Source organism: Peromyscus californicus, unplaced genomic scaffold (assembly GCF_007827085.1).
Source record: "Peromyscus californicus insignis strain IS unplaced genomic scaffold, ASM782708v3 Scaffold_13__1_contigs__length_99412109, whole genome shotgun sequence".
In the NCBI taxonomy this organism is placed as follows: Eukaryota; Metazoa; Chordata; class Mammalia; order Rodentia; family Cricetidae; genus Peromyscus; species Peromyscus californicus.
The window spans coordinates 99,105,076-99,131,501 of record NW_026294424.1 but is presented as its reverse complement, the minus strand read 5'-3'; the positions used below and the strand labels follow the sequence as shown (position 1 = coordinate 99,131,501).

At 46.5% G+C, this 26,426-nt stretch overlaps 1 protein-coding gene across 1 annotated transcript in view; it reads left to right on the top strand.

Annotated features, from left to right (window-relative positions):
* The first annotated feature begins 3,818 nt into the window (after positions 1-3,818).
* Positions 3,819-26,426, top strand: part of Cplx1 (complexin 1) — a 33,368-nt gene continuing 10,760 nt past the window's right edge. The window contains exons 1-2 of the mRNA XM_052735748.1: positions 3,819-3,953; positions 5,260-5,362. Of these exons, the coding sequence (XP_052591708.1) occupies positions 5,332-5,362 (31 nt within the window). The 5' untranslated portion in view covers positions 3,819-3,953; positions 5,260-5,331. The remainder of the gene's footprint in view (positions 3,954-5,259; positions 5,363-26,426) is intronic.

Here is a 26,426-nt window from a genome sequence, read left to right as displayed (position 1 = left end):
GAACTGAAGATGACTCCAAGAACCCTAAAGTTCTTCTGGGATCCTTTCTGGGCCCAGAGCAGGGAGGGTACCTGCCTCTTAGGATCTGTCTAGGCAGGTGAATAGCCTCCCTAGACGGGGATCTGCAGAGGTTTCCAGTGAAACTAGAATGGGGCTGGAGCAGGGCAGCCCTTCCTTCCCATCCTCTGGAGCAAGCTACATTGCAGGGGAGCCTAAGTGGAGCAGAGAAGGGGACCCTCAGAGTTGGTACAGAACACACCCAGACACCAAGTTCTTAGCACAAAGAAGATTTGTTACCCTGGAGGGATGGGGTGTGTACAGAGGAAGAGAGGGCTGTCTCTGGATCAGACAAAGACAGACAGAAGATGTTTCTGTAAGAGTGGATTTTCTTTTTCTTTTTTTTCTTTTTTTTTTTTTGGTTTTTCGAGACAGGGTTTCTCTGTGTAGCTTTGTGCCTTTCCTGGAACTCACTTGGTAGTCCAGGCTGGCCTCGAACTCACAGAGATCCGCCTGGCTCTGCCTCCCGAGTGCTGGGATTAAAGGTGTGCGCCACCACCGCCCGGCAAGAGTGGGTTTTTAAGGGGAAAGAGGGCAGGGGAGTCTGTGTTAGGGTGAGTTGGTAAATCCTGATTGGATCTGTCAGCCAGTGTAGCCAAAATATGAATTTGGATTGCTGGACCTTGGTGTTTTGATAGCTGGACCTTGGAGTTTTAGTCAGGCATAAGGAAGTGACCAAATAAGGGAATAATCTTGAGGACTAACTTTAGGAATGTAATCTAATGGTTTAGCAAGGGAAAGAGGGAAATGGTAAGGGCAAGACCTGATAGTACCATGTTTACAATGCTCAGGCCTGTTTGAGAACCCTTCAGAGGAGTTTCCTGCCAACCTTAGGTGGCCATTTCAGACCTCACACTCTGTGCTCTCTGATGGATGGAGCCTCTGAAGCACCTGTAAAGTGGACAAGTGAGCAAGGTGCCCCTCTTATGTCCCAGGTTTCTTAGCCAGCATTTATCTGTGAAAAAATGCATATGATATTCATGACTGACCGCTTGGTGGGAATCTGCTCCTCCAGCAGTAGCTTCTCCATGATGACTACCTCACCTGGCCTTCTATACATTTCCCCCTTTTCCTGTCACTGTCTGCCTCCTGCATGTCCCAATAGACAAGTCCTCTGGACCCCTGGAACTTTCACTTCCTGGACCTTCAACAGACCAATCTTTCTCACTAGGTTCCTGGGATCCTCTGTACAGCTAGAGATCTGTAGACTGAACTGAATTATCAGCAAGAGCTGAAATCTCTCTTACCTGCTGAGCCATCTCTCCAGCTCCAATATTCCTTTTATATAGAGATATCCCAAATAAGAATATTAAAATAGTAATGAAGCAGTCAGGAATGTCAGGAATGGTGGTATATACCCTTAATTCCAAGCAGCTGGGAGGTGGAAGCAGGAGGATCTCTGTGAGTTTGAGGCCATCCTGGTCTACTTGCTCTCAGGCCATGTCTGTTCCAGGTGTGGCAAAATGGATGGTCGGTTAGGCACAGGCCTTGTCATGTTAACCCTTCCTATCATAGGTTCAGAAATCTAGGTAGCTTGTAGCAGCCAGCCTTAGCTATGGTCCACACCCCAGATGGGCAAGCAGTTATGGAGCCTTCTTCCCCGAGGTAGCACTGCCCTGAAAGCTTTCTCAGGCCCAAACAGCTGCTACCTCCCAGGGTTCTGCCACTCAAATCTGAGACTGTCATTATCCTTGCCTATTTCTATCAGCAGAGTCTGGGCATGACATTGCTCTGTACTCTCAGGACTTAGAAGGTGGTGGCAGGAGTATAAAGGTCATCCATTGGCTAGATATCAAGTTCAATGCCAGCCTGCAACACATGAGAACCCATTTCAAAAAACAACAACCAAAAAATAAATAAATAAAAAACCAAAACAACACACATGCAAAATTAAACTAGGGGGCTGGAGAGATGATTCAATAGTTAAGAGCACTGGCTGCACTTTCAGAGGACTCAGGTTCCATTCCTAGTGCTCACATGGTAATTCACAACTATCTGTAACTCCAGTCCCAGCATCCTCTTCTGGCCCCTGTGGGCACCAGATGCACATGTGGTACACAGACATGCAGACAAAATACCCATACAGTTAAAAGGGGGAAAAAAGCTAGGACAGAGAAACAAGGAGATAGAGATACACAGAGACATAAAGACAAGAACACAAATATAGAGATGATAGAGACACAAACAGAGGCAGACACAGGAAGACAAGAGAGAGCCAGAGAGAAACAGAGATGAAGTAGAAGTGGAAGTCCGGTAGTCCTAGGGTCCTTTGCTATAATAACCTCAGCTGGTCTGGGGCTATGGGCTATGGATGAGGTTGGTCTGCTCTGGCTCAGGAAGTCAACCTGGGGTCTTCTATGGGATTACTGCCAGAGAGTCAGGTCCATCTAGTGGAGTGCTGGAGAGAAGAAAAGCCAGTGAAAAGTGATGGGTCTGTCTTGCTCTGGCCCTTGATTTTGCTAGCTACCCTAGACTCTGAAAACACAGAAGGAGCCAGATTGGGCAAATCTGTCTACAGATGACCCTATTCCACAGGGCACCAGTCCTAGGCCTGCACAAGACCTGGGGCATCAACCAACCTTACCAGGAGGGTGAACTGAGTTGGACAGTGCCAGTAGGAAGTGCATTGGGAGACTTAACTCTTCTGTGGCCAGTGTGAGTCACACTGGCCCAACTTCCTGAATGGTCTCTTCCTTGGCATAAGCCTAGATGCAGTGCAGGCACTTTTACCAATGGTAACAGACCATATTGAGGGGCTCCCAGAGTTCCCTAACTTCAAGGCCCTCAGGCTGAAGTGAGGGCTAGAAGGTGTGGGGCTTGACACTTTCTCTTCCTCTCTCAGCTCCAGCTCCCTTTCTGGTCTCTTCTACTTTGGATCTGCCAGGTCAAAGAAACAGGAACTGATAAAAGCAAGTCAGTGATGGACCCCACCCCTGTGAGTTCAAACTGCCAGGCACCTTGAAGCAGCCTCGGGATGTTGGTGAGGGAAGCATACTCATTAGGCGAGAAGTCTCCCTGAATTGGATGAAGGTCAAGATCTACCTAATCCTGAGGAATGACTCAGCCAGGAGGAACAGTAACAGTTAATACAATGGCCATCAGCACTAGCCCCTGCGGGCTAAGAGTCACCCTTGGCTAGCCAGAACCAGAACAGCTTAGGCGTCCCCGCAGGATCCTTCTGCGGAGCCGATTGCCTCACAGAAGCCCCCAGGATACGTGCACAGATGCCAGGCCAACCTTGTGGCAAACCGGGTTCTTCTGCAGTGCTTCCTCAGCAGGGTTGTAATCCTGGCTCCGGGGAAGGGGCGGCCTAGAGGCGGGGCTGCGGCTGTCCCGGAGGAGCCCCCGCCCAGCCGTGTCCGCAGTGACCTTCAGGCGTCCCTGACTGGCTGGGGTTTCTATCCCATCAAAGCCACATTTGGATCTGCACACCGGACAAGCTTGGTGTATGGGCCTATCCAGCGCTATCGGGGGGTCTCGGGCTCTGCTCGCTTCCTCCTGCCCTGCCAGCAAAGGAGCAGAGCCGAAAGCAACCGGGTCAGAAGCAAAACGCGGTGGGTAGATTAGGGGTGCTGACCCCAGCCCTGCGTTCTCTTTGCGCCCGTAAGCGAAGACTTCTCGAGGGTCTCCAAGCCGGTGTGGAAAGAGTAGCCCTCACCAAGGAGGGGCCCCTATGCAGCCGTCGCGCGCGCCAGGCCAGGATCTGGGGACCGGGGGCGCGGCTGCCCCCCCTCCGCCGCGCCCCGCCCTCCTCGTCATGCGGGATGCGGGCGGGGGCGCCTCGGAGTGACGCGCCCTCCTCGCGGTGCCCTTCAGCCGCCGCCGCAGCAGCACAGAGCGCCACATGGACCCCGCCGGCCCCAGAGAGCGCTGCTGCTGATCGTCCGCCCAGGAAGGTAACCGGTGCCCTTGCAGCCGGTCCGGCCTTAACCGGCTCCCTCTTCTCCGTTTCCCAGCCCAGTCTTCCTCCCGACTCCTGGGCTTCCCTTCCAGGCTCCCCGCTTTCTAGCCCTGGGTCTCCTCCCCATCTCCTGGGTTCCCTGGCTCTTTCTTGGTTCCTCGTTTCTCAGCCCCCGGTTTTCCTCAAGGTTGCTCAGCCTTGAGGGCGCTGTCCAATGCGAGGTGCTGAAGCGGCCCTTGGTTCCCTCTCCCATTGGCGTCTTTTTCTCCTTTGAGAGGCGCGCTCCGGCCCGAGGCCGCGCTCGGGCCGGGCACCTCGCCCGCCCGCAATGCAAAGGGTGCGGCGGCCGCGAGAGAACTGGACGCCTCGGTCTTTGCGGAATCTCCGCAGCGTCCTAACCTCTCTGCGGCTGGCCCTGCGGAGACCCCATCCCCCGACTCCCGGAGGACAGAGAAGTTTAGAAGGCAATTGGTTTTGCGGCAAAAGCACCCCTGAACCTCTAGCTTCTGGGACACTATCCTTGCCTGGCATCCCTCTATAGTTCCTTGGGGTCTCATTCCGCAAAGGGAAACCTGTGAAACATTGGATCCCCAGCACTAGGTTCCCTGGCAGGAAAGACCCTACCAAGAGGGATGTCTCTGCAGCTGTTGGCATTACAGAAACACCTTCCCAAATGCTGCTGGCACATTCTGGACATTTTGGCTTGGGTCATCCTACCCCATGCAGAGGCAGGTGGGGGCAATATGCCTCCACTCCCACTGGAAGACTGGGACGCTGCCATCTCTCCGATCCGGGGCCAGTTCTGCTCTGGGCCCATTTGGGGCCTCCAGAGTCTCCCTAGAGACAGATATAGTTGATACTAGTCAGAAGTCATAAGGACATTTCCTGAGGGGCAACATTCATGGATTTCTCTCCCCAATCCTTCTCCAGAGGGACCCCTGCCCCACAGCTCCAGAACTACAAAGGAAGCTGAGCAGCCAGAACCTGGGCGCCACAGTAGAGCATTGACCTTCAAACGCCCCCTGGGCTCCGCCCCCGCTTGAGGAGGCTGGTGCCAGACTCCCATAATTGGTGGCCCCAAGTTGTGAGCTGCAGTGGCATCTAAAAGCTTCCTTCAGAAACCCCAGAAGCAGCAAGATAACTGTTGCATTGGCTGGGCTCTGGACGCTGCCATCCTGGTCTGGGTATGGGGGCAAAGCCTCGCACGCTGGATTTTCAGGGTACTGGGGAAGGAAGCAAAGAGTAGATGAGGGTCTGAGGAAAGCCTGGTCAGGGTACCTGTGACCACCTGCTCTCTCTAGGCAGAAGATTCTGACCACACTTGAATGTGAGATCTGACCCCGGAGTGACTCCTGAGGAACCAAGCCATCATCATGGAGTTCGTGATGAAACAAGCCCTGGGAGGTAGGAGGTGGGCAGGGAGGGGGACATGGGGTTGGGCCACTATGGATACACAGACAGGATACTCAGAGACATGTCTCCACCACTGCAGTGGCACATAAACACATGGCTGCATGACCACTCTGACCTCACACACAGCCTCTATAGATGTTTGCTCATCATCCGAATAAGCCCAGGGCAGTGCCCCAGTCCAGTACTTTTGAATGCCTTGGGAACTCAAGCCTTGAGATTGAAGACAAGATGTGGGAGGATATGCTGTGTAAGATGGCCCTGTGCTCCCATTGCCATGGTCCAATAAATCCCACTGGTCATCATCAGGCAAATCAAGAGCTAAGCAGCGTGGATCAAGGCAGATGCCCCAAGGAAGCTTGGGGACAGCCCTCACTGTGGCAGTTCTGGGAACAAAAGGTGCACCCGGATCAGGTTAACAAACAAGATTGGGGTGATCACAACGGCAGCACTGGGACCTATGGGCTTCACCCAGGTAAGAGGCAGTACTGTTCAAAGGACAAGAAAAGATAGCTGTGTAACCAAATCCCCTTCTGCAGAGAAAATATGGCCCCTTTTGTATTGTTGAGTGAAGGCAGCCACTGTTTGAAGGTAGTCCTGTCCCCACTTGGCCCAGAGCCATCTTTGTAACCATCAGCAGTAGGACTAGAGGCTGGTAGAGAACAGTGGGCTGAGCTCTTGGCCAGGAGGTGCTAAACAGTGAGCTGAGGGTTTGCCATCCATTTGACCTGAATGAGTTTCAGCAGGGCAGGTTGGTCATGTCTGTTTAGAGCTGCCTGCTCGGGGTGCCCCGGCACCCTCAATGCCAAGAGTTCACCAATTCTACTATTGGAGAGTCCTTGTTGCCTGCAGGGGAACCTCTTGACTGGTGTAGGTCTCAGCTGGAACGCGTTAGGCATCCTTTACTGGTATGGAGAAGGGAGGGGGACCGCTTACAGAGAGGAAGCTGGTTGGGGCCTCAGGGCCAGGAAAGAGAGAGGTCTGCAGGGATAGGCATCTCCCAGAGGGTGTCTATGACTTCACTCATATGTGATGAAAAGTAGACCCAGTGTGCTTGCTGAGAGTTCATGACTGAGGTAGACTCAGGTTGAATCTAATTATAATGATTACATCACCAGGACAGGATTCAGGGACAAGCCAGCATCCTGCATCAGAAGGGACCTGTGTTATACTCAGACAGTCCCAGGCTGCTACAGATAATTAATTAGGTGGCTAATTCAGGCCCTGAGGTGGGCTTTTAAATAAACTGAAATATCTGATTTGGCTGTCTACATAGCTGAAATTAGCTGGGTAATTGCCAGCCTGGATTCCCTCTTTGTTCTATGCCAGCCCAAAGTTTCTCCTGTACCAGGGACAGGGTGTGCTTCTTGGGGTGCTGTGAAAGCTGGCAGTGTGGGGGATAACCAGCAGACAGAGGGCTACAGGGTAGCAGCCACGTACTAGGCTGAACATTATCAAAACCACCCCATATTTGCTCTGCATTCATTCTGTGGAGATAGGAATGTAGCTCCTACAATGTTTGGTGGAGCTAGTAGTGTCTTCCCTATGCTCACTTTCAGTCTTGTCATGGGCCTCAAGCTCCTCTCTCTCTCTAGTGTATGTCACCTTTGGTGTCTTAAGTTGTGTGTGAGCAAAATGAAGCCAAACATAGATGGTTGGAAGGGAGGAATGAGTTCCAGGTAAGGGTCAAAAGGCAACAAAGAGCCCAAGATACAGATCAAGCCCCAGATATAGAGAAACTGGCAGGCCAAAGGGCCAGGGAGTCCCCAGAAAGAGGTGACAGTGAAGAAAATAATAGCCCAGAAACAGACGTATGGCTCTTTTACTAGGCCATGTCTACTTAGGGTTTCAGGTCCAGGAACTTGCGATCTGTTGCTTCACAAGGCCCTAGACCAAAGAAGGGCAGGTCTGGGATCTGGCTAGATGTGGATGTGGTGCATGACTTTGTCATTGCCTGGCCATTCTAGGCCCATGCCTGTCAGGAGCAGTAGCCCATACTTTGAAGACTCATGTAAGGCCTGTAGCACTTTACTGGCATCCTCTGTTCCCTTTGGCATGTCCCTAATGCCTCCTAAGAGGCAAGTCTGGGCCACAGTGGCATCCTAGAAATGAGACTCAGAGAAACCAAGGCTTGTGTGTGAATACCATGGAACAGTAAGTAATCTCCCGAAATTCACAGACTTTCAGGTCAAAGATAAATTCACCTTGGATAGTTGTGAAGTTCTAGATAGTTTCAGGTATTTCCTATAAATGCTATGTGGATGCCTGGATTCTGTTGTGTGTGCAATTCCAGTGGTCCAGTTGGGCTCAGTCAAGCTGAGAGGTGCTTTCCAGAGGCTCTCTATTCTAGTGCCATCTGTAGCATCCTCTCTGGAGACCATGAGGTAACTTGGGAGCAGGACAGAGCCCTTGGAGCCCCTGCTACATGAGAAAAGGAAGATTTCAGATGAAGGTCTGGTGCACTGGCTTTGGCCAGGTGGAGAAGTGTCCAGGGTATGGTTTGTGAAGAGATAAGCAAGCCTGGAGAGTGTGAGCAAGGAGGGTGTCTTTTCCATCTTCCATCAGCTATTTTGTCTGCTGCAAATGTCCAGCGTCATGTCTCACCAGTACAGCTTTCTCTATCGGTTTCTCCCACCCTCCTCACCTCACTTGCCTTGCCTTGCCATGACGCCCCCCACCCCAGCCTCTTTATGACCTCTGCACCACTGTGCCTGTCCAGGCTGACACCAGGTACTGGGCCCTGGGATTCTTGCACCTGAAATTGATAATTGCAGGGTCTGGCCTTCTTTGCCCCAATGTGCCTCTAGGAGTCTGAGCCAGGCATTTTGAAGACAGGACCGCCACCAGCTGGCACTTGTCTTTGCTCAGTAACCACTGAAATGCCAGGAAGTGCCACACCTGCAGCTCAGGTCTGGAGGCTGAGCCACTGCTGCGGGCAATACTGTTCTTTGTCCCTTATCACCCCTTCTCTCACTGCCCTTTGCTCCTATGGCTGCCTCCTGACTCACAGAGCATCCTACAGACCCTTAGAGAATGGTTTAGACAACTGTAGCCTTGGCTAGAGACCTTGTCAGGACAAGCTGGGCACAGCCTATTGCCTCTCATCCTTTTCTCTCCCTGCAAGCAGATACCAAATTCCTACTTCATGACAAACAAAAGCATGACTGGGAGTCCCTGTACCAGCCAGGTAGAATTGAGGAAACATTCATTTAGGGCCAAATCATGGAAGATAGTGTCCCCTGTTGATACACCCATTCATACCAAAAGAATATCCTTGTAGCCTTGGACCACTCCAGAACTTACCAAGATACTCCAACCCTAAATGAACCACTGCCAGTGCTCAGTCACTGAGAGAAGGAGACAGTGATCAGCACCTCTGCTGTCACCTCTGAATGTGACACATCTGAAGCCATCTCTGTACAGGTCTGTGATTCAAGGTTGTCTAGAATGCTTAGTGTAGGAAGCAGCAAAGAGCCCAGATATATAGTTATCCTTGGAGGAGATCAGGCAGCTGTGGGAGTGATATGCTAGGTGTGGGCTCTTACCAGCTAAATTAGATAGAAGTGGCTATTTTGGCCAAAATGATGCAAATTATTGCTTGTTTTCGCATTATTCTCAGTATAACACCCTATGTGCTAGTAACATGTTCTAGTCTCAGAAAAGGAATTGTGTAAAGGCCTATGGGGCAATAAGCACATGGATGGTAGCAAGAGACTCTTGGGACATCCTCATTATGGGTCCTAAGAGCAAACCCAAGACAGCAGGGCCTCTCCACCCTCCTCCACCTGGGCAGTTCCAGTGACCTGGGGTGACTTAGTGTGAATAGTATCTTATGATGAGCCCACTCTGGGTCTGGCACCCTGCGGTTCTAGGTGAGGCTGACTCCACCCACTCCCACTGTCCCTGCTTTTGTCAGAATCTGGTCTCAAGAGTTCTGTGTATCGAGTTCCCCAAACTATTGCTGGTCTTGGTGGTATGGGACACAGATAGACATTCAGGGTTTCCTGTATTGAGAGGATAATGGGGTTGCCACTGAGCTGGGCTGCAGGTGAAGCTCTGGAGAGGTGTCTCATGATGAAGTACCAGATGGCCAGAAGGAGAGCAGCTGGAGTCAGGGTGGCAAAGAGTTATGAGGTGGCTCAGCAATGCCATCAGGACCTGCTGCTGCCCTTGTCTTTTTGCCCATCTACACTTACCCTGCTCCTCAGTTTTGAAGCGGCTGTTGCTATTCTGGCATCACTCCTTTACCCTGGGCAGAAACTAAGCAACAGCCCTTCATCTGGTTGGCAGATGTTTCTATGGAATCTTGTGGAAGCTTTCCACTGGGCACCACTGGCTGAAGCAGCTACAAAGATGAGGGCCAGTGTAGACACATGAACTCCAAACCAGGGTAGGGCTTGAGTGGATAGCTCTCAGTGCTTGGCTGGGCAGTCTTGATGCCAGGCCTGCTAACCTGCTAAGCCCTTCATAGATAGAATTCCCCATTTCCTGACTTACCCAGTAGAGCAGGCAGCTAGCAAACACTTGAGGACAAAATACCCACACTCCTGTGCACTCAGAAGACACTAGTGCAATGCATGGCGGCGGATTCAGCTTGCGCCCCATAACTCTCAGTGGCTAGAAGGACACTTCAGGGAAACAGCTTCTCTCCCTAAACCTTGAAAGGCAGCTCTTTCCTTAGGAGAGGATACTCCTGGTTGATTAGGCTGTAGATCAACTGAAAATGCCTTAGTCCTGACTGGGATTGAAGAGGATACTGAGCACTTCACTGATTGCCATTCATGTTCTGACCTGTTGGTTGGCAAGAGATCTTGGCTGAGTCTCAAGGTACATTTCACAGCCCTAATGGACACTAGTTCTCAGAAACCTTTGCTAATGTTGCTCACTGCAGAACTAGCTGTGACAGGCCATCTAGTGCTGGAGGTTAACTAGAATAGGAGCTTCAGAGTAGGGCCAAGTCCATGCTGCCTGATGCTAACTAGTCTAGCAAAGCCCAACCCAAGCTGGAAAAGTCATCAAGAAAGAAGAGGCAGCTTTGCAGGCTCCTCTCCTGGCACCTCTCCCACAGGGTACCCTCTTCTTTGACTCCCTTCTGTCTGCCACCATAGGGTGGGTAGAGAGAGGTAAACACTCTGCTCTTCTGAAACCCAGAGTTTGAGATTTCCCACTATTAGCCAGGGAATTCTTGGAGCAGCCTGTGTGCCTAAGAGATCCCTGGAGGAAGAAGACTCTGGATGGAGGACAGGAAAGTACCCAGTTGGTCCCACCATCTCTCCAGAGGCTTTTCCTAACCTGCTTTTGCTCCACATAATTTAGTTTCTAATGTCATCCTCATTTATCAGCCAGTGGTCTTAAGAATACTCAGTGGCACTGCTAAGCAAATCTTTTACCATCTCCTGGATTAAGGTGAACACCACCACTCTTTGTCCCTAAGGTCCCAGGGCTTCTTGTTTCATTTTTGCAGGACCAGCAGCTCAGGAGAATGAGGACAGCCCGTGGTTCCATGGGAAGAGAGGTGGACTCTGAAGTCAGGGGCACTCAGCTAGTGCTAAGCGTTGGGTACTGGTGCTGAGCATTGCTACTGGGAGTTGGTGTCCAGTGCTGGTGTAGACTGAGGTCCAGAGGTGGAGGAGTAGTCAATCAAGCAGCCACTGGAGCACAGGCTCTAAGGGAGGCCGGTGCCCTGCTGTCTGCAGCAGCTGCTTCTGGCCTTTGTCTCAGACTGACATTTCTGAGGTGACTGCACCTGATGTAAATGCCAGACTCTGGCTGCTAAGCTGGATGGAGACTCTCCCAGACCCCTTCCTTGGGTCTTTCCTCACTATCCCTGACCCTTGTCTTCCTCAACAGAGGTCAACGTCACTGTCACCTCTGGTCCTTTGAGGAGAGCACATGGCAGAGGCAGTGGATTGGATCAGTTCCTAGTGACTGGCAGAATGACTGAGTAGAGGGCCAGGATTACAATCACATTCAAGACTGGTGGCTGGGCCATCTGCCACAGAGCCCGACTCTTTGAATTTACTAATTGGTGACTTCATCTAATCTCTGTTTCCTCTCTATTTGTCCTTCCCCAAAAGCGAAGATCAGATATTGCTGTCTGCTTGACACTTTGCTCCATAGGAAAGGGTGGTAGTACCCATAGCAGGCCTTTCCAGCCTCCACAAAGGGTCTAGCCAGTAAGGCAACCATGTGAGCTCCAGCCAGCTTATAAAGGCTTATAGAACCATGAAAGGGGTAGTACAGAGAGCAGTCTTTGATGTCTCAGGTCCCAATCAAAGGAAGCAGTGCAGAAACCAAGTCAGTATGTTCATTCTATCTAGCCCAGGACATGGGATGTAGATGCTGACTTCTATGACACAAGGCTAGGGACAGGCCTGGAATGAAAACTGGCCCTGGGAAGACCCTGAATCTGCTTCCCAAAGGCAAAGCCATAAGGAACCAATGAGGCCAAATGCCTGAATATTGTGCTCAAGTAGGTGACCAGGTCAGGGCAAAGTCCAGCTCATAGATACCTTCCCAGGGCCTCTTTGCCTCTCTGACTTGAAGACATAGCATGATGGAATCAGGGGCTTCAGAACAGATCATTTTTTTTGTTTTTGTTTTTGTTTTTTTTGTTTTTTTCTAGACAGGGTTTCTCTGTGTAGTTTTGGTGCCTGTCCTGGATCTCACTCTGTAGACCAGGCTGGCCTTGAACTCACAGAGAATTGCTTACCTCTGCTTCCTGAGTGTTGGGATTAAAGGCATGTGCCACCACCACCCAGCCCCAGACCAGATCTTGAATACTCAAGAGAAACATGGGATATGTCCACAGAAGTAAGAATAAGAGCAGAAAGCCAAGTTTCTGTGACATTAAAACATTGCTCATCCCCAGTGGACTGAGGGGTAGGAGTTGGAGACATGTTCAGCAAGCATCTCAGGCCAGAACCTTGGAGTCCTGCCTCTAAAAAAAGTTTATTCATTGACCAGAAAGGATAAAAAGTTCTGCCTTACCGGGTACTGAATGTGCTACCCCCTCTCCTGTGTACCATAGGAGTGGGGATAGAATGTATGATGAATGGATAGTCCCAGAAAGAAGCCAAGAGGGAAGGGGAAGCCCTGTTGTGGAATGGGATTCAACTAGAATTGCAGTGGCTGGAGGCAGAGGGTCACTTCGTACAGCATCCCTAACTCGAGTTGGTCACTGTGTAGAGAGAAATGACTGTCATGGTTTAGTTTTTCCACTGTAATAAACACCATGACTAAAAGCAACTTAGAAATGAAAAGGTTTATTTCAGCTTGCAGTTTATAGTCCATCATTAAAGGAAATCAGGACAGGAACTCAAGCAGGAACTCGGAGGCAGGAACTGAGGCAAAGACCCTGAGGAGTGCTGTTTACCAGTTTGCTCTCCATAAATTGTTCAGCTTGTTTTCTTATAAAACCCAGAACCATCTATCTGCCCAGGGTTGGCACAGCCTACAGTAGCTCTGGCTCTCCCATATCAATCACTAATCAGGAAAACGCCTACACAGACTTTCTTCAGCAAATCTGAGGAAACTATTCCTCAGTTGAAGTTCTCTCTTCCCAGGTAACTAATTCATGTCAAGTTGACAAAAACTAAAACCAGCACAGTATGTTTCATCTTTACTTTAAAACTCTAATGGATAATATAAAATCATGCCAATCATCCTCTAGTTTTTGCCTAGAAGTCCACTTTGATTTTTTTTCTTGTATTTACCAATGCCATTGTCTAGTTGGCCTGGCATTCCTGTGGCTTTATTTGAAAACCTCCAGCTGAGGACAACAATAGACATGTCAAAGAGGATGGGGAGATTGCCAGGCTTCAACATTACAGGCAACTAAGGAGTTCTGAGAGTGGGAGAAACAGTCTTCTCCAGGGAAGAACTCCAATTGGTCATCTAAAACCAGTGGTCATCCCTGAAAACATACATACAAATAACATTACACAGACTGAACAGACTACATTAGGAATGCATATATATATATACATGTGTGCATGTAATAACAATTAATGAAAAAGAAGGCCATGAATTTGAAAGAGAGCAGGAAGGGGTATGGGAGGGTTTGGAGGGAGGAAAGGGAAAGGAGAAATGATGTAATTATATTATAATCTCAAAAATAAAAGAAATAATAAAAAACAAATGACAAAACCCAATAAATATATGAGTTACAAACAAAACCCAGAAACACTGGAGCCAGTTTTGCCGCTGTTCCTCCAGGGCCTGTTCTCTAGGCAGTGCCAGCGCCCACTAGTGATGTCATTGCAGTGTATTGGACCTGACCTCTGTCACCCTAACCTTTAGAGGTACATCCTTTAGGTTTCATTATTTCATTTTAATATGGAGAATAAAATCTTTTAAAAAACCTTCTACATACCTTGGAGGCAGAGCAGGAAGACTGCTGCTGGCCAGCCTCGTCAACACAGCAAGCTCCAGTCCATTCAGGGATACAGTGAGAGACCCTGTCTCAAAACCAAAAACAGATAAGCAAAAAACTTTTGCACATGCCCTTTAAATACATTATTTCAGGGTCAGTGAGGTAGACCAGTGGGAAGTGGTGCTTGCTCCCAAGCCTGATGACCTGGGTTCAATCCCTGGGTTCCTACATAGGGGAAGAAGAAAACCGATTCTCAAAAGTTATCCACTGACCTCCACACCCACAATATCACACAGTCTCATGTGTAAACACACACGCACATGCACACGCACACGCACATGCACACGCACATGCACACGCACACGCACATATACCCTGATTAAATAAATATGTAAAAACAAAACAAAATAGCTGGGTATGGTAGCACACTTTTAATCCCAGTAACTGAGGCCCAGTGAGAGGTAGAAGCCAGTGGATCTCTATGAGTTCCAGGCCTGCCTGATCTACATACCAAGTTCTAAGTTAGCAAGAGCAACATAGTGAGAGACTGTTTCAAAAAATGAATAACATTATTTCAGCCCCATCTGCTTGAGTCAGAAATCATCAAGTCCTTGCCAAGGCAACTATAGGGGTTCCATGTACTTTTAAAAATATATTTTAGTAATTTTGCATATTTACAGTTGCACTTCTATGTTTTCACACATGTACGTAGTACATAATAATTACATCATGTTCAAAAATTTCCCCACTTACTTCCCTAACCCCTGCCCAACAAAGACAAGGTCTCACTATGATGTAGTAGGCCAGGCTGGCCCAGCTCAGGATCCTTCTGCCTCCACTTCCCAGATGCAGGACTTCCCTGTGTATTTTCATTCTTTCTTATCCTTTCCTGGTTTTTTGGTCTTTTGATCTAGATGTAGAGGGTTGAGCTAACATTCTGTTTTCTTCATACACAAAAGCATTTTTGATGTTCACATCTGATTTTGTGATACTAATAAATTTATTTCTTTAAATTTGTTTTGTTTTATTTTGCTTTGGTTTTTGTTGTTGTTTTTTATGATTTATTTATTAGCCGGGCGGTGGTGGCGCACGCCTTTAATCCTAGCACTCTGGAGGCGGAGGCAGGTGGATCTCTATGAGTTCAAGGCCAGCCTGGTCTACAGAGCGAGATCCAGGACAGGCACAAAAACTACACAGAGAAACCCTGTCTCAAAAAACCAAAAACAAAACAAGACTTATTTATTATGTATAGTGTTCTTCCTGCATGTCAGAAGACGGCACCAGATCTCACTGTAGATGGCTGTGAGGCACCACGTGGGGAATTGAACTCAGGACCTCTGGAAGAGCAGCCAGTGCTCTTAACCTCTGAGCCATCTCTCCAGCTCCTCTTTGTTTGTTTTTGAGACAAGGTCTCACTATGTAGACTTGGCTGACAAGGCTAGCCTTGAACTCAGAGATCTGTTTTCCTCTGTTTCCCAAGTGCTGGGATTAAAGACATGCACCACTACATACAGCCAATAAGTTTATTTCTTAAAAGAAAAGTATATTGTCTTATCAAAATAGAGTAACAAAACAATATAGGCAACTATGAAGAAGAAATGTGAAAAACTGACTCCCGCATATGTGTGTGCATCACATATATGCCTGGTGTCCATGAAGGCCAGAAGAGAGCATTAGATCCTTTGGTACTAAAATTACAGATGATTGTGAGCTGCCATGTGGGTACTAGGAACTGAATACAGGTCCTCTGCAAGAGCAGCCAATGATTCTAATTGCTGAGACATCTTTCTACCACCTATAAAAGATACAAATGAACAGGTAGGTACTGAAGTCTGGGAAGGTCCATAATAGGACTCTGGTCTCAGTAGGGTTGGTCACTACTCTCAATATGTGAATCTGGTCTTGTTTCCCTCCTGGGAGTACCCATTCACCTGTGGATGGCGAATATTCAGGAACTGTGCATGGTAGGCTGGCTTAGGCAAACACTCAACTTGTTTAAGATACAGAAGGAGTGTAGCCTAAGCTTCCAGCTTCAGAAGCAGTATCCTTCCTGACAAAGGCCTGGGGGGGTCACAGGCAGTGCACTGAGTCAACAGCTTCTCCAATCCAGTGTCCTTTAGATTTATGACCTGTGAAGTCAGTGACAATTTTAGCTAACCAGAGGAGACAGTGTCATTTATGTTTCTGCAGCTACCTTCTTGGGAGGTGTCTGCAGGCCACCTCTAAGTAGATACTTACCTGGATCAGCTGTCACCTCTGGTTTTCCTTTACAACATATGGCACTGTGCTCCTGGGGAGTCATCACAAACTGTAAGCTTTGCTCAGTGAGGCGCTAAACAAGACTGTGCTATGTTTCTTACAAAGCCTTTTGTTTGTTCTGTAGTTAATGTTTCATTTTTCACTTGGTCCTTTACTCTCCCACCAGCAGCCCTGAGCACCATGTGTCAGGTCACCATGTGACCACGACAGATACACTGCTTGGCATGTTTCTCTCCTTGGAGCCTTCCCTTCTGTCTGCATTGGTAGATTTCTAGACAGCTACTCAGTAGGGACACTGGGGCCTTTCTGAGAATACTGCAAGGAGATGAGGGGGTATCTTTGCTCTCCCTCATTAGAGACAGTTCGGCTGGGTATAAAATTCCAGATTTGAATGAATTTCCCATGTACACTTCAAGGCATTTTTTTGTTGGTGGTCCAGCTTATGAAGTCTTAGGTAAACTCATTATCTGTCTGCTTCCAGCCTGCTGCACAGGCTTTTAGGATTTCCTCTCTGGTTTCAGTACCAGGAATTTCTGGGAGTTAAGAAATTTCTATGGGTCTTGTTTCATTCATCCTGCTGGTGTGATGTTCAGTTCCTGGAAATTTTTTCCTGTTGCTTGTTTGTTTTTCTCTCCCTTTTCCTTCTCTGGCACTAAAAACTCAGCCCTAAACTCCACCCTGTTTCCTTCTGGGTTTTGTTTTTTTTTTTGGTTTTTTGAGACAGGGTTTCTCTGTGTAGCTTTATGCCTTTCCTGGAACTCATTCTGTAGGCCAGGCTGGCCTCGAACTCACAAAGATCCACCTGCCTCAGCCTCCCGAGTGCTGGGATTAAAGGCGTGTGCCACCACCGCCCGGCCTTCCTTCTGTTTTGTTTGTTGTTGTTGTTGTTCATTGCTATAGCTTTTATTCTGTTTTCTGGGATATTTCCAACATTTCATCTTCTAACCTTTCAAGTAAGTTTTTATCTTCTGTACTTGTACCTTTAGTTTCCAAGAGCTCTGGAGTGTGGGTCACCTCACATTTGCTTAAGGGTAGTACCAGGTTGGTACAGTTAAAGGACACACAGGAAGGCAGGTGTCTCTGGTTGCTGCCCACGGGCTTCGCTGTGTGGTGTTGTATTTGGCTTCTGTGTCTTGCTGTGTCTCTAACATCCATTTAATACTTTCTTTTCTGATTGGAGACTTCATGTTTGTGTTCTACTGATTGGTGTCTGGATCACATGTGTGGAACTCTGAGCTTTCCATTGGTTATGTATGGTGAGCTGGCTGGTGTGCTCCTACGCCTTTATGGAACTACAGTTCTTTCAGAACATACATGACTGAATGATGACTCTGAAGTGAGTGAGGGCTCTTCTTTCAGGACTATGTTAGTTACTGCTCTACTGCTGTGAAGAGACACTATGACCAAGGGAGCAGGTAGACAGAGCTCTGGAGCAGTAACTGTGAGCTTATATCCTTATCTGCAAGTAGGAGGCAGAGAGAGAAACAACTGGAAATGGCATGGGCTTTTGAAACCTCAAGTCCCACCCCCAGTGGCACACCTCCTCCAACACATCCAAACCTAGTGTTTCCCAAAAGTTCCCCAAGTTGGGGACCAAGTATTCAAACATATGATCCAATGGGGGCCATTCATTCGCACCCCCACAAGGACACAAACATTCCCTCAGCTGTGTCTGTAGCTCCACATTTCACCCGTGTCCCCAGTGCCTTGGAACTGCCTTTGTATTTGTTTTGTTTTCTTTGTTTAGCATCCAAAGTAATGGCATTTTCATGCATATTTTGTTTTTGTTGGTCACCCTTCCTCATTGTTTTCCTCCACCCATCTATCCCCAACCCACATTGCCTTTCTTCCATGCAATAACCTTTCTGCTTTCACATCAAGTATACTCTGTTGCTCTTTCTCCATCTTCAGACCTGTTTTTTCCCTCTCATAGTCCACTTTATAGTTTTATGACCTACACACATACATATATATAGACAGACACAGATAAAAAGTAAAATCTAGGATTGGAATATGAGAGAGAATATTCAATATTTATTTCTTTGAGTCTGAATTATTTCACTAGGGATTTTTTTCCTTATGACTGACTAAATGGAATTCCATAGTTTTATTTGTCCATTCATTTGTTGAGGAGCAGCATAGGCATAGGCATGAATTTTCTGAAAAGGACTCTGATAGCACAAGAAATCATCCTAAGAATTGGCAGATCAGACAGGTAGCACTCTAGCTATTTTCCAGCCCATTTACCTGTTGCAGTAAAATCAACAAAGTATTCTTAAAGAACAACAAAAAAGCTGAGCAGTAGTGGTGCACACCTTTAACCCCAGCAGTCAGGAGACAGAGGCAGGCAGATCTCTGTGAGTTCAAGGCCAGCCTGGTCTACAGAGCAAGTTTCAGGACAGCCAGGGCTACACAGAGAAACCCTGTCTCGGAGAACAAAAAACAAACAAAGAACAAAAAAGCATAATTGACAAATGAATAAATGGTATTATCATATGAAATTAAAATGCCTCTGCACAGGAAAGGAAACTATCAGCAGAGTAAAAAGACAGAATAGGAGAAAAGTATACTTGCTAACTATACTCTAGAAGGATATAGTTATGTAGACAGCATGTAAGAAACTGGAAAAATTAAACATTCCCTGGTATTTTGAGATGATCTCCCTAGTCCAAGCTGGTCTAGAATTCACAATCATCCTGCCTCATCCTCTGAGTACACCACCATATCTGACTAAAGCAGTGTTTAGAAGGAAATGTCCATCATGAAACTATTAGAAGAGAAGCTAGAGCTGGGCGGTGGTGGCCCACACCTTTAATCCCAGCACTGGGGAGGCAGAGGCAGGTGAATTTCTGTGAGTTCGAGGCCAGCCCGGTCTACAGAGCGAGTTCTAGGACAAGCTCCAAAGCTACACAAAGAAACCTTGTCTCAAAAAAAATCTTTTTTAAAAGACTGCATTAAAAAATTAAAAAGTGCCGGGCGGTGGTGGCACACGACTTTAATCCCAGCACTTGGGAGGCAGAGCCAGGCGGATCTCTGTGAGTTCGAGGCCAGCCTGGTCTCCAAAGCGAGTTCCAGGAAAGGCGCAAAGCTACACAGAGAAACCCTGTCTCGAAAAAAAAATAAATAAAAAGTATGCTGTAGAGTGGGATGGAATATTGATAAGATTCACATTGACTGAGTGTGGTAGAACATGCTTGTAATCCTAGCACTCAAGAGGCTGAGGCAGGAAGATTGGTAGTTTAAGTCCATCTTGGGCTACAGGAGACCTTGTCTTAAAAATAAAATACTAAAACAAAAACAAAGAACCAAAAATCAAAAATATATTTCAGATAAAGAACTTGTATGTGGAATATAAAGAAATCTTACTATTCAATAATAATAAGATTACCAATCCAATTTAAAAACAGACTCCATACAGGATTCTAAATGTGTATGGAGATTCAGAATATAGCTGGATGTGATGGTGCACATCTGTGAGTACAGCATAGGAAACAGGGGTAGGAGGACTGAAAGTTCCAAGCCAGCCTTGCTACATAGTGAGACCCTGTCTCAAGAAGAAGAGAAGAGGGGGAGGAAGAGGAGAAGGAAAAAAGAAGAAGGAGAAGAAGAAGAAGAAGAAGAAGAAGAAGAAGAAGAAGAAGAAGAAGAAGAAGAAGAAGAAGAAGAAGAAGAAGAAGAAGAAGGAGAAGGAGAAGGAGAAGGAGAAGAAGAAAGGAAAATTCTAAACTAAAATAATAAAGAATAAAAAGGAAAAAGCAAGAATAAACATCAAAGCCAGTGTGACCCTTAGGTCTGCATTGCACAGTGAGTGCTGTAGACCGTGACCTTGACTGTAGAAGAGCGCCTCAACCAGGAGGCCAGGGTTAACAGCAGCATTGCAGAGTGTGTCTGCTGGGAATACTCACTGTGGTATAACAAAAAGTATCTCTTGTACCCCAAATCCATAGTTCCACCTAAGTACGAGGAAAAACATCCAAGAGTCCCAACTGAGTTCTCAAAAAGCTCAAATCAAGGTCATCAGGACCAATGCAAGTCTGAGACACTAGCATGGCCCAGCAGAGCCCAGAGAGATATGACGACTGTCATATCAAATTTTGGCTAGGATCCCTGAACAGAGAAGAAGTTAAAAACCCAGGAAAAAGCCTGGGCATGGCATCATATATCTTTAATGCCAGTACCCAGGAGGCAGAGACAGGTAGATCTTTGTGAGTTCAAGGCCACCCTACTTTATCTAGCAAGTTCTAGACCAGTCACAGCTACATATAAAGACCCTTCTTCAAACAAACAAACAAACAAACAGCACACAAACCCAGGAAATCTGAGCAGAAGACAGATTTTAGATACAGTATCCCTGGGTTGGCTCACTCTGAGTCGTGTGCTTGACAGCTAGAAGACATCAGTTACCCAGGAGGTTGGGTGCAGCTTCCAGGAACTCTGTTCTGTTTTCCTTTGTAAATTCTGTAAATTTAAATTGTTCTCAAAACATTTGTTAGGCATTGGAGTATAGCTCAGTGACAGAGTATGCCTAGCATTGTATGAGACTCTAAGTTCAATTCTGAGCACTGCTAAAAAGTTTATTATTGATAGATTGATTGGGTGGTGGTGGTGGTGGTTTTTGAGACAGGATTTTTTCTGTGTATTCCTGACTGTCCTGGAACTCACACTTTCTAGGCTGGCCTAGAACTCAGAGCTCCACCTGCCCCCAGAGTGCTGAGATAAATGTGTGCGCCACCACCACCCATCTTAAAAGGTTTATTTTTAAAAACACACACACACTTAAATTTTTTTATTACATTTTAGTGTGTGTTTGTTTGTGTGTGTGTGTGTGTGTGTGTGTGTGTGTGTGTGTGTGTGTGTGTATGAACATATGTCATGGTGCGTTTGTTGAAGTCAGAGAACACTTTGCAGGAGTCAGGAGTCAATTCTCTCCTACCACGTAGGTCCCAGGATTAGATTTAGGTCATCAAGCGTGGCTGCAAAAGCCTTAACCAGATGAGTTGTCTCACTGACTCTGAAAATATACTTTTGGCCAAGTATCCTGGGCACAACTGTAATCCCAGAATTTGGGAGGTGGAGGCAAGAGAATTGTGAGTTTAAGGCCAGCCTTATCTACAGAAGGAATTCCAGGTTAATCCCAGGTACAGAGCAAGACCCTGTCTCAAAAGAAAGGAGAGGAAGGAAGGAGGAAGAGAAGGAAGACTTTGAATTGATATTCACCCAAAGCAAATACAGGAATGACCAGCAAGCACATGAATAATACTCGAAATTATTCATCAGAAGTGAAATATAAATACAAGCTGCAGTAAGGCACCACCTGTCACCTACAGGGTTGGCTACAGTCAAAAGGGCCACCAAGTCAGTATTGAACTATATGGGGACCCATGTTCATGAAGATGTAATCATCTTTTTAAATAAGAAACACAGAGCCGATTGCAGAGTTAAAAAGCCCAAGAGGTCAGAGCAATAGCTAAGAGCTAAAAACCTTACCCTTCACTGCCGCTGCTGTCTCCCTCAGCAGAGAACTATAAGACCAGTTAAGATTCCTGCTACATGTTCATATCTGCCATAATTCAAGTGTAAGGGACAGAACTACCTTAGCAGGATCTGACCATTTCTTCCAACTGGAATCTAAATTTGCTAAACAGTTTGTCAGTCACTTTCAGGATGTACCTGGGTAAGTGACCAGTACACAAGCTTGTCTCTAAGGCCCAGGCAGTTCTCTGTGTGTACCAGCAGGCTATGAATGGACAAGTTACTCCACAGTGTGACCATACAGTAAGCTATCCATATAGAAGCATTGTACTTAGTAGCCCGGACAGCCCCCTATTATATACTGTGGGGCTCTACTGATCTAAAATTCCAGAGAACACAAAACAATTTCTGTGGGAAAGAAGATGAGGTCATCTGGGTGCTAGGGTGGGCACTATGGCTACCAGAAGCCTGTCTTTGGCTTCATAGATTATATATTCTGATAAGCCCCCATTGTGCTTTAGTAGTGGGTTCAATGTGGCAGGGCACATTTCCCCCCCCCCCCCATGCTTTTTTTTTTTGCCGTGGTCATGTTGTGGCTATGTATGTAGACTCCACCTTTCAGCCACATGTTTGCAAAGCAAGAAGAAGGAGGCAGGCCAGTAGTCAGACATGATGCAAGTTCCTATTATTCTAGGCCCTCTCTAAAGGGGATGGAAGCTATAGCTACCCCAAGGACATAGGAACCCATTGGCTTGTTTGTGGGGGAAGGAAAGAGGAAGGTTCTGGGAATACACAAATACTCAGAACCGCACCTTATGACACAGTTACATGATGGCCACTGTGCCTCTGGGTGGCATATGAGTTACGACGGATGTTTTGGTGCTAGGGCATCTCTACATTCTGCAAATGAGCTCTACTGAACTTAGGTTGTGCTTTCCTATATGTTTATCTAGAAAATGACAGATACCAGTTTCCCTTTGGCTGAATATTATTCTGGCCCATGTGCTGGTTCCTAGTCTTCTGGAAGCTCTAGTTCTCTCTCTCTCTCTCTCTCTCTCTCTCTCTCTCTCTCTCTCTCTCTCTCTCTCTCTCTCTTCCTTCTCTCCCTCCTTTCTTCCCTCCCTCCTTCCTCCTCTCTTTCTTCTTCCTTCCCTCTTTCCATTCTTCCATTTCCTTCAACATGACTTCTGGCATTGCTTTTATGCTAATTTAATAAAAATCACCCAGAGGATTTCCTTCTTTTTTCCAAGAACATTCTAAATATCATGGGAATTATCTGTTTTTTAAATGTTTGAAAGATCCCATCTGTGAATTCCTAGACATTATTCTCAGCTTTTTATAATAAGTATATTATTTTGAGGTATGGATTTCATTCAAGATTTCCTATGTATGAGGATAGAAAATACAATGTATTATTTGGTTATTACTTGCTTATTAGTGTGTGTGAGTGTGTCGGCATATGTGTATGTGTGGGAAGAGGCCAAAGAAGGATGCTGAGTGTTCAGCTGTATGATTGCCACTTAATTCCTTTTAAACAGCAGTTCTCACTGTACCTGGTGCTAGGCTGGCTTCCAGCAAGTCCGAACAATCCTCCTGTCTCCACCTCTCACATGCTTTTATTACATTGGTGCCAGGATGTAAACTCAGGTCCTCATACTTGCACAACAAGTACTCTTACCCATGGAGCCATCGCTCCTGCCCATGGTTGAACATTTTAATTTCCTTTCTGTTTTGGCTTGCTTGTTCTCTTTGCTGTGGAGGACTGAGGTAGAGGCATACCTCATCCTGCAAACCCTCATGGGTTTAGGAACCATGTTCAGGAGTTTGCAAGCCAGCTGCTTTCTAGGACCAATATCATGACCCCATTACCTCTAGTTTCCATGTTGGCAGTGACTATATTCTTCTAATATCCACAGTCCATCTGCTGCTAGGGAGGTCACATTTGCACAGCCCTCATAGCACAGGTGATGTCATTACCAGTCATGCTTTGGAAAAATTGGTACCAGCCTCATGTATGCTTTGGGAAACCTACCAGGGAGATGGAATTATAAGTAATTTAAAATTATATTTCTCTTTTTATTATAATAATATATATGAGTTTCACTATTTTAATTAATTTTAGGTGCACAAAGCAGTGGCCTTAAACACATGACACTATTGTTCAGCTGTCACCTCTACTTCTGGAATGTACTCATCTTTCCAAGCTGAAATTGTCTCAGGGAAACACTTAGCTCCCTATGCCTCCCAGCCCCCAAACTACTTTCTATTTTCTGCTCCATGGATCTGAGTCCTCTGAGGGCTTCACAGCAGCTGTCCTTTGTGGCTGGTGCATTTCACTCAGTAAAATGTCCCCAGGGTTTCTCCATATTCTCTTGTGTCAAAACTTCCTTCCTTTTAAGGTTGAACAATATGTAAGGTGAGGACAGATCCACTTTTTTCTTTCTCCATTCACCTGTGGACTGATGCTTGCTGCTTTCCCTCCTGGCTGTTGGGAATGATGCTGCTCAGACTAGGGGTGGAAATATCTACTTGAGTTCTTGCTTTCAACACGTTTATGTATGTACTCAGAAGTGGAATTACTAGGTCTCGTGGTAATTCTGTATTTGTTCTTTTTATTATATATGTATATGTAAGTGTTTTGCCTGCAAGTGTATATATATACCATGTATGTGCAGTGCCCTTAGAGACCAGAAGAGAGCATTGGATCCCATGGAACTAGAGTTACAGGCAGTTGTGAGCTGCCATGCCGGTGCTGGGAAACCAGGTCCTCTGTAAGAGCAGACAGTGCTCTTAACTGTTAATCTGTCTCTTCAGTCCCAGTCAGTGCTTGGCCTTTTGAGGACCGATCAAACTGTCTTCCATGGGCTGGATCACTACACATTCCCAGCACAAGGTTTCACTTTCCCCACATCTTTACCAATACTTCCTGTTTCCTGTTCTAACAGGTATTGTTGCTAGAGTTTTCCTGCCTGGCCCACAGTCAGGACAAATCTCTCTCACCTGCCAGTCCCACAGCCACTCAGACCCGACCAAGTAAACACAGAGACTTATATTGCTTACAAACTGTATGGCCGTGGTAGGCTTCTTGCTAACTGTTCTTACAGCTTAAATTAATCCATTTCCATAAATCTATACCTTGCCACATAGCTCGTGGCTTACCGGCATCTTCACATGCTGTTTGTCATCATGGCGGCTGGCAGTGTCTCTCTGACTCAGCCTTCCACTTCCCAGCTTTATTCTCCTCCTTGTCCCGCCTACACTTCCTGCCTAGCCAATGGCCAATCAGTGTTTTATTTATTGACTAATCAGCAACACATTTGCCATACAGAACATCCCACAGCACTTCCCCATTTTTTTTCAAAAAGGAAGGTTTTAACCTTAACAAAGTAAAATTACACATAATTTGGGAATTTGGGCGTAGCTTCGGTATGTTGCAAGATATCTCAGTGTAGTGGAGACTGTCATTTGGTGGATCTTAGTGAACATTCCCTACAGCTTTCCTAGGGCTGAGGATTAGGGGGAGGATGACATGCAGCCTCTGGTAATTTTTCATCCTCAAAGAACTATGAAACCATGAGTATCTTTGTCAGTCAGGTTTTGGTGTGTGCGTGCATGCAGCTGGCCTAAAACTCACAGAGATCCTCCTGCCTCTGCCTCCTAAGTGCTGGGATTAAAGGTGTGCACCACAATGCCCGGCTGTCCATCAGGTTTTCTCCTTGCTTTCCAAAAATGGAGTCTGTGATGTACTTTTCTGCACATAGCAGACCTATTATAGTGCATTAGGCAGCCTCTCAACCTTTTCTAGGATACTGATGGTCCTCTCCTGGGTGTTCCACATCTCCAAGTGCACTGTAGCCCCAGATGTTCCCTGGTTATATGGCCATATGCCTAAGGCAACCCTTGTCTCTAGCCTTGTGTTGAGATAGTGAACATCTATGGACCCATGTCCCAACAAAGGGCCATTTCTGACATGACTGGAGTGAGAGGGCTAGGGAGGAGGATGTGCATACTGTCTGGCTGCTTTCCCAAGCTTCTGCCATTAATCCTCTTTCTCCAAGAACTAACTGTGCCCCTCCCCAGCATGGAAACAAAGACATTAAAAGCATCTACAACATGACCACCCTGGAACTCTCCAGGACTCTGTATTTTCACTCCTTTTTGTTTTGTTTTCTTTTGCTTTGATCCAGGGTCTCATGTAGCTCAGACTGGCCTCCAACTCACTATTTAGTTAAGATTGGCCTTAAATTCATGAACCTCCTGCCTCCACCTCTCAAGTTCTAAGATTGCAGGGATGCATCACTATTTCAGGCTTGGTATTTTCATTATTGGACATTCATTCTGCCATAAATTTATCAAGAATTTAAAGATACCCCAAAGTTTAAGTCAGAGATTCCATCCAAACAGCATAAAATTGCATGCTACGGTGGTGCCACCATCTTCACAGAAGTTTTTCCAGCAGGGAGCTGGTACGTCTTTCAAAAACCTTATGTTTCTAAAGATTTCTTTGTAAAAAACAGTTTGTTTCCATAATTGTAAATGCAAGTTCTCCCCTATGTGGGTCCAGCTGGCATGGACAGTTTGGGGGCAAAACTATTGACTTTAGGTAAATGTCATCCCTTACCATCCTTCTATATAGTTAACTCTGGTCAGTTTTTGCTGGAACATCCTGAGTGTTTTAGAGAGTATGGCATCAACAGCAAGAGAAGTGGAGAGACAGAGAGCACTGTGTCTTCTTAGGATGCCATACACATTATAATTTTTCTCATGAAACAGAGCCTCCAAAGCTGTGTTAAAAACATCAATGCAGCTATCTGATATGCAGCTTCATCGTGATATGAGCACTTTCTCACTGCTGTTCTTCGTTTTCCATATAAGTTCTGATTCTCTCTATGGATCATCTCTCAAAATATTACATTGGATTTTTTTTCTTTTTTTCTTTTTTCTTTTAAAGTC